The sequence below is a fragment of the Arvicanthis niloticus genome, chromosome 3 (genome assembly GCF_011762505.2).
Source record: "Arvicanthis niloticus isolate mArvNil1 chromosome 3, mArvNil1.pat.X, whole genome shotgun sequence".
Classification (NCBI taxonomy): Eukaryota; Metazoa; Chordata; class Mammalia; order Rodentia; family Muridae; genus Arvicanthis; species Arvicanthis niloticus.
The window spans coordinates 132,474,384-132,482,645 of NC_047660.1; the positions used below are offsets into that span (position 1 = coordinate 132,474,384).

General features: G+C 37.7%; 1 protein-coding gene across 1 annotated transcript in view; it reads left to right on the plus strand.

Annotated features, from left to right (window-relative positions):
- Tmeff2 (transmembrane protein with EGF like and two follistatin like domains 2) overlaps positions 1 to 8,262 on the plus strand; it is a 264,413-nt gene that overhangs the window by 142,934 nt on the left and 113,217 nt on the right. The window contains exon 5 of the mRNA XM_034498088.2: positions 6,212 to 6,308. Within this exon, the coding sequence (XP_034353979.1) occupies positions 6,212 to 6,308 (97 nt within the window). The remainder of the gene's footprint in view (positions 1 to 6,211; positions 6,309 to 8,262) is intronic.

Here is an 8,262-nt window from a genome sequence, read left to right on the forward strand (position 1 = left end):
ACAGAAAAGTCAGGTGACTCATGTGTGGAGAGTCTTACTACATCCCAGAGACGTTACAGATCATTAGTCAAAACACAAAGATCAAGGAGCAACCTTACAGTCACCAGTATGGATTTCAGTGGTTTTTTTTTCTCAAAATCACTACATTTATACAGACACTGAACACTATCAGTCATGAACTACTTAACATCAATAAGAAATTATTCCCCACAAGAGCAACATACATTTTCTAAGAAGCAAGTTGTAATTTCTAAGATGCTACATAGACCTTGTCTTGAGCCATAAAACAATATTTAATAAATTTGAAAATATTAAATAATATTTCTATCCACGATGAAATAAAGTATTGAACTAATAAACCAAAAATAAAACAATAAAATTTTAAAGTGCTTAAATATTTGAACGTTAAGAAACAAAATAGTAAGTACTTCATGAGTTAGAGAAGAAACTTCAAAGGATTCATAACAATATATATTTCAAGGGAGATACAAAGATATCAAGATGTGTATAGAGGACAGCTAATGCAACTTCTGTTGGGAAATTAGCCTTAAGTACCTCGATTAGAAAATAAGGTGTTAATAAATGTGAAACATAATGAACTACATCCTAAGAATATAGCACCAAGGAAAGAATAAAAGTAAAAGCATTATTCTTTTTTTTTTTCCCATGAGACGCGGGAGGAGACGCACGGGAGCGAGCGGGATTCGAACCTGCTGGTTCGCTGCGCATTATTCCTTAAATTGAGAAAATTAAGTACCATCATGCAAAAAAGGTCAAATTTATAATAGAGGAAGTCACTCCAGCACATCTGTACAGAGAATAGCAAGCAGTAGATAAAGGCATCATCTTCCTACACATCTGTCCATTTTTAATGTAAACATTGAGCACTCCCTAAACCAAGTAGTCAGAACACAAGTAAAGAAAATTAGATTTGGGGGCTGGAGAGATGGTTCAGAGGTTAAGAACACTGACTGCTCTTCCAGAGGTTCTGAATTCAATTCCCAGCAACCACATGGTGGCTCACAACCATCTGTAATGGGATCTTCTGGTGTGTCTGAAGACAGCTATGTTGTACCCATATGGATGAAATAAATAATTCTTTACCAAAAAAATTAGAGTTACAATAAAGCATAACAGGTACAAAAATGCTGAACATAATAGAAAACGAAATCCAGTAACATATTAAGAAGTTAATATACTAAGTAAGGCTTGATTTTTCCCAAGAGTGTAAGGTTAGTTTAACATGTGAAAATTAATGCATCTTATCACATTTACAGATCAAGAGAAAATCACACTTAGGGGGAGAAAGATTCTCAGTCTTCACATGAAACACAAAACTCAATTTGAGGTAGATCACAAACCTAAGCTTAAAGCTAAACCTTAACATTTATAAAAGCAGAGTGGCATAACCTTTGAGTGGAAGTCTTTCTAAACATGACATAAAAATAAAAGTCATAAAAGAAAAATGTTGGCTTCATCTAAATAAACACTTCTGCTCACGTTTAAGGAAGTAGTCTGCAGGAAAAATTACAAGGTATATCTGAGCAAATGTTCATATTCAAAATATATTAACACATCCCCAAATTTGAGAATAAAAGCAAAGCACCATCAGCCACAATATTTTACTTTTGTAAATATGACAGTAAAACTGCTACTGTGAAATAGTTCAAAAGAATTAGAAACATATGTATAAAATGCGGGTCATAGAAATGCTGTAGGGCTGAGGACATGGCTCAGCAAGTAGAATGTATTTCTGGGCGAGCATGAGGACCTGAGTTTTAATACCCAGAAGCTACATGGCAGCACAACTGTCTGTGTCACAGTGCTTCTGGGTGGAGATGAAAAGTGGAGAGAGAAGAATGCCTGGATGCTCATCAGCCAGCAGCACACACACACACACACACACACACACACACACACACACACACACACACAAAAGAATCCTGGCTAAAAGCAGAAGGCAAAGACCAAAACCTCAGATTCTTTGACCGCAGGCATAGATAGTCGTGGTACAGTACATACCTGCATTCACACACAGAGGTATGCACATAGGCAAACATCATGTAGGAACACAAATAATAGTTAAAACTAGTTATAAATGCTTTGTTCAATAAAGACCAAATTATAATTTTTATCTTTTTTCTCTCTACTATTCTATCTTCCTCCCAATATACCCCAATATGTGTATGTGTGTTTCTAGATCAAACTCATACATACCTGCATACTAATCATATAGTCTACCACTGAACTCCAGAGCTACACTGTTGTCCAGTAATAGTCACCAGTTAATAGCTCCAAGTGTCCAGCTCTCCTCCACCAGGAGAATGGACAGATAAGCTGTCACATAGTATTTCAAGTATTATTAAACTTCTAAGAATGAGTATCACTGATACACTGCAAGTACCTGACTCTGTAAATTATGACTGAAAGATCAACCCAGAGGTGGTATGTTGTCTGTTTTGATTAACATCACATTCTGGAACAGTTAAAATTAGACTGCAGTGACAAAAAACAGATGTACCACCTGCCCACATACAAACAGGGTAGTGGCAGGAAATATGGGCACGGGGAAGAAACATAAGGAAACTTACTAAGATAGTAGTACATGGTTCACTATGTCTCCATGTTATTCTTCAAACCCAAAAGGTTGCCTTAAGATCTCAGTGTGTGGCTAAATGTCAATTTCTTCTAGGTTCTCAACAAAATAAACATTGAAAAACTTTTCGATTATTCCCTCCTCCAGGTTAAGAGTGTTATTAGTGGAGGCACAACAGCAAAATAAGCAGAGAATAGGGCTCTGGATCGATGGCAGTGCATAGGACCAGTGAATACACCTGCTTGGAACCGAAATAAAGTGAAGATGAAGGAATATAATTGCCCTTAGAAAAAAGCTACGGGGACAGGGAGTTTAGAAGTGGTAGATCCGATCAGTTCTTATACTTCTCTATTTCCAAACTTCCTTAAATGGAATATGTAGGTTTCCAGTCTAGAATAGTGTATCAAATGCCCGGTGTCTTTGGGAGCTAAACCTCTCTTGTCCCTTGAATTACCTTCAGCCACTTGTAAAAACCAAATTCTGTTAAATAAAATGACATAATTATTCTACTTGACAGCTCAAAATGAAGATCTTAAAATGTAAATGCACGGTGAAGATAAGACTTTGGGGAAAATGGGTTTGTTCCCATGTAAGCGTTATATGGATACAAATAATTAAGTACTTATCCTTTCCATACTGTTTCTGGAAATGTAGGAAGAAGGCAAAAAAGAAATAGTTCCGTGTAGTGCACATTTACTGAGCTTATAAGAGGTGCTAAATCAGTGGTTTGCCAACTTGTATGTCTGTGACCTTTATTAAAAATTACAGTTCATATCTCAGCCTCTATGTAAGTACATATGTATGACTAGAACAGTGTTATATAATACAGCTTATTCTTGCTAAGTAAGACATACTGATGTTCTCTAGTCTAGTGTGGACTGTTACAATAGCTACAGAAATGTTGGTTCTGGCTCACTTACTTTCACTGACCACTAATAGGTTGTGCGCTGTGGTTTGAACTGCTGCATGGTGCTGCTCTTTCTCCTCAAAGTGTGGTTTGTGGAACACCTTCCCCAGCATCGTGGGCTGTAAGAAATGAAGAGCATGAGGCCTCTCTTCATACCTATTTAATAAGACTCTGAACTTTAACAGCACCTCTAGATGCCCTGTGCATTCCTGGTGCCAGATGATGAAGTTGCTTGAGGCTGCCAATATCTTCTGGGTGTTGCATCAGATAGAATCTAATTCAGTGGTCCGGCTTTAGGGCTTTGTTTTTGTTGTTTAATGATTAGAAAGGAAATATTTTCTTTTAGTTTTCTTGTGGATGACTTTATGTATTTGCATTTTATTTGCCATACATTTAGTGACAAGACACTGCTATGTCTTACTCTGAATCACTCCTCCCTGTGAGAAAAATGCCAGACATGGCTTTTCTACCCAACATTCCCTTTTCATGGATTATAGTATGGCTTCAGGTAAAAGCGCCATGGCCAGTCTTGCTGAGCTAAAAAAAAAAATTGCCCCTCCATTTCTTCCAGTAGATACCTAAGCCAGGATCTCAGCTGGTAAAGACTGTGGTCATGCTCCTAAGTGCTTTCTCCCATCATTAGGCACCTTCCCTTCACTATGTTTCCTGAGTGGTGGGAAGCTGTAGCCTGGGAGTTGCTAATCCTGCTAACACTAAAAGGCTCGCTCCCATTAGCAGCTTCTGTGTTGCATTAATAATAAGAAAGTAATAAAGATACCAGCCTCGGCTCTCATTCTCCCCTGAGGGAAGGCCTCAGCTTCCCTCCAATCCCCATGGTCCACTGTAATGGTCGTGCTGTACTAGAGTGGTAGAGTAGATTGATGTAACTATTGTCTCGTATATCAGAGTTAAAATCCTTCTTCCCCAGAAGCTCAGAGGGCAGTTTTTCCCTAAACCATGTAGGTTAAAAGCAATAGCATCAATACTTTTGCCATGAAAGTGAGCCATTTAATTCATAACTTAAACACATGTTAAGATTACTTGGCACAGTGAAAATAGAAAGATAGCACTGGGACATAGCAACTAGCACAAGAAAAACTTGATTATCTTAGAAAGAGTTTATTCCCAGATTCCTTGACAGAGCCATAAAATAGAAGTCTCCCACAGGCATTCTGAGCACTTCATGTTTGATTATTCATGAAATAATTTCTCTTCACAGCAATAAACTAAAAATCAAGATAGTTACTTTTGTAAATACTAAAAAATTATAAACAGGCAAAGAAGCGAAGAGAAAATGAGGAGAAATGATAGTATAGCAAAAGAAGTTTGGACGTAAGGGGCCAAGAGTGTCAGTCAAATATTTCTTCATAAAATGTTCTTGAGATCCGTGGAGGAGTTATGCCACCTTTCTATTGAAATCATGTAATCTCTGGCAGATGGGCTCTTTGAAAATCATTTGGTGTCTGGATACTATGGGAAAGTGTATATTCTGTCCATGAAAACTGATTATATTTGCAGTAGTCAGATTGTTATATTGTTTCATTTTTAAGTAAAGCTGCTTTTTTCTTTCAACTTTACAGTTCTCAATGGGTACACAGTCGTCCATTACTGCAGGGACGTTACTCAGCCTTGCGGTCAAACCAGTAGAATGGTTTCTTTCTTTCTTACATCATTTTGTGCTGATCTTGTGATGCTAATGTGTAATTTGTTTGCAATTTGGTATTTATATTGTCAAGGAAAAGAACCAATATCAATCAGTAGCTACCTTAATATTTTAAATACAATTATTGTTCATAACTCAAGATAACCATGTAAAAAATAAAAGTTGTAGTTGGAGAGTGGGATCAATAGTTGAGTCCTTTCTGTTTTCTCAGGAGACTGAATTCAATTGCCAGTATTTCCGTCTGGTTGCTCACCCATAACTCTAGCTCTAGGAGGTCTGATACCCTCTTCTGGTTGCTATAAGCATTCCAAATCACTACAGTGTGTACATGCAAATACATGCATGTACACACACAAAAAAAAAATAAGACAGAAATATTTTCTAAATGCATTTAATCAATGTGATTTCTTTGTAAGTCCATAACAGGTAAAGGGAGAAATAAAAAGCATCAAATACAATTACTCATCTAATATTTTAAAGATTGCAATCCTTTGAATGAAAAACGTAAACGTTAGGAATATGAAAACCCAAAATAACCAGGCAGTAGTGACTCATTTAATCCCAGCACTCATGAGGCAGAGGCAGGTGGATCTCTGAGGTTGAGCCCCATCTAGTATCCAGAGCGAGTTCCTGGACAGCCAGGACTATTGAGAGAAACGATGTCTTGGAAATACAAAACCAGAAAAAAAAAATCCTGCAAAATACTTTTCATAAATATTTACAGAGACCAGTGTAAATCCCTTTTAATGAAACAACTCTCATATTTATTAGCCAAGCAATTTCCCAAACCACTATATGCATTCTTATTTGTGGCTGTGCCACATATAAAAGGGCAGAAGCATTCACTATGTTCCCATGAGTACCACAGTGGTATTCATGTATCTCTAAAACTGGGGAAGAATAGAGAGAAATGTGCCATTTTCATGAAGTCCAGTAACAAGCTACCCCGTCTGGAAGCAGCAACTGTGATAGGGAATTCTCCCAGCATTGTTGTTACTGTGCATACCTATCTGCATGCCCTTCATGTATGATTTCTGTCCCACAGTCCATGAAGGCTCTGGAGAGACCAGTCAGAAGGAGACATCCACCTGTGATATTTGCCAGTTTGGCGCGGAGTGTGACGAAGATGCTGAGGATGTCTGGTAAGAGGCTACTTTGGTTTCTCAAAAGGATGTCAGCGATTAAGGGTATTATTATTATTATTATCATTATTATTATTACTTTTGTTGTTGTTGTTGTTATTCACTAGCTACTCTTTCAAATGTCATGCTGTCAAAATTTCTATTTTCTTCTGACTTCCCAAGGCAGTAAGGAGTAAGTGCTATAGTTTCTAGAGCCAGGTTGTGAGGTGGATCAGGCAAGCAGATGCTTGCACAGGAAACAGAATTATCACTGAGGACCCCAAATGGTTAGTCTTACTGGACAGCAAGGGAAATCATATTTATTAGAATGTCTCTTTTAAAAATTCCATTAAAAAACAACAGATGACTTCTAAGTTTCTTTAGGTTGGAATAACAAAAATACCACACAGTGGGTATCTGAAAATAGTAGAAATTTATGTCAAGCCCACTTGAGCCTAGGAAGTCCAATATCCACTCTGGAGGAGACTTAGCATATGCTGAGGGTCTACCTCCGAAAGACAGTATTTGCCTCACAAGGGTGAGATACAAGGAGCAACGGACCTCTATGGTCCTCTTTTTTATAGAAGGATTAATTAATTAGTAAGTAAATAAGCAATGATGCTTCAGTATACATGACATAATCACCTTCCCCAAACCATCTCACTAGTACAATTCAATGTGCAGAATTTAAACATATATATTAAGAGTGTTCAAACGGCAGCAATTGCTAACATGAATTCTAGGTTTGTGAGTCTGAATAACTGTAGACTTAAAACAGGATTCACGGGCATACACACTAACAAGCTGAAAAGATGCTTCAGCCAAAACAAAAACTATAACAAACAAACAAAAAACAAAACACCTCCAGGGTGCTCTCCTGCATCAGGTTTTCCTTTCCTCTACAGAATATTTTATTTCTCTTATACAGTTAGCTGAACAAGTGATAATTTGCATTAGTTTGAATAGGTGTCAAATATTTAACTTTCTATACCATCTGCATGTATGGGTCATGGTCTGATCATTTAACAAAGTTCATAGAGCTAGGTCACAGACAACTGGAGTGACTGGATATTAAAGAAGCATTCAGTCTTTTCCTTTACTCCTCTTCTCGACTTAACCATCACCACTACCTCCATCCTCCTTCTCCTTCTCCCCTTCTTTCCTCCTCTTCCTCTTCCTCCTCTTCCTCCTCTTCCTCCTCTTCCTCTTCCTACTCTTCTTCCTCCTCCTCTCCCTCCTCCTCTTTGTTCTTTCTGTCCCTCTATCTTTCTCCCTGTCTCTCTCCATCCCTCTCACTCCTTCTTTCCTCTCCTCCTTTCTCTCTTCTCCAATCTTCTACTGTCTCCCCCTTTTTCTCTCTGTCCCTGTATCTTCCTCTTCTGTCTCCTTCCTTCCCTCTCTCCTTCATCTCCCCCTTTCCATCTTTCTCCATCCCTTCTTTCTTTTCTTTCTTTCTTTCTTTCTTTCTTTCTTTCTTTCTCTCTTACATATCTTTGATGAAAACAGAAAACCTTTCTATTCTTCCATATGATAACTGTTTACCAAGAGCTACTAATAGTCATTTTGATAAGCTTTTGAGAGTAGAAAGAAAAGCAACACTTTTTAAGTAAAAAGGAAAATGATACATTGGCGAAGTGAAACACAAGGCACTTATGAAGCATTTTAATATAGAATGAGGTAAAGATTCCATCTGAGTAAACTGGGACACTTACGTGTGAACACTGCCAGGAAACAGACAGACAGAATAACCATCTATCCATAAAAGTAGATTTCCATATTTACCAAACACCTTGGGTTACTGGACAGCTGGAGGTCGCATCTGTGATTCACGCACCAGCTGAAGCATCTTGAGGAAATCTGAAGTATATTTTCTTCAAAGCATCCCAGGCACCTTGATGCTGATAAATTTATAGTCCAAAGGGTAAGAGATCACTAGAATCTTTTTGAGATTCTCTAGACATATCAACTTTTTAAT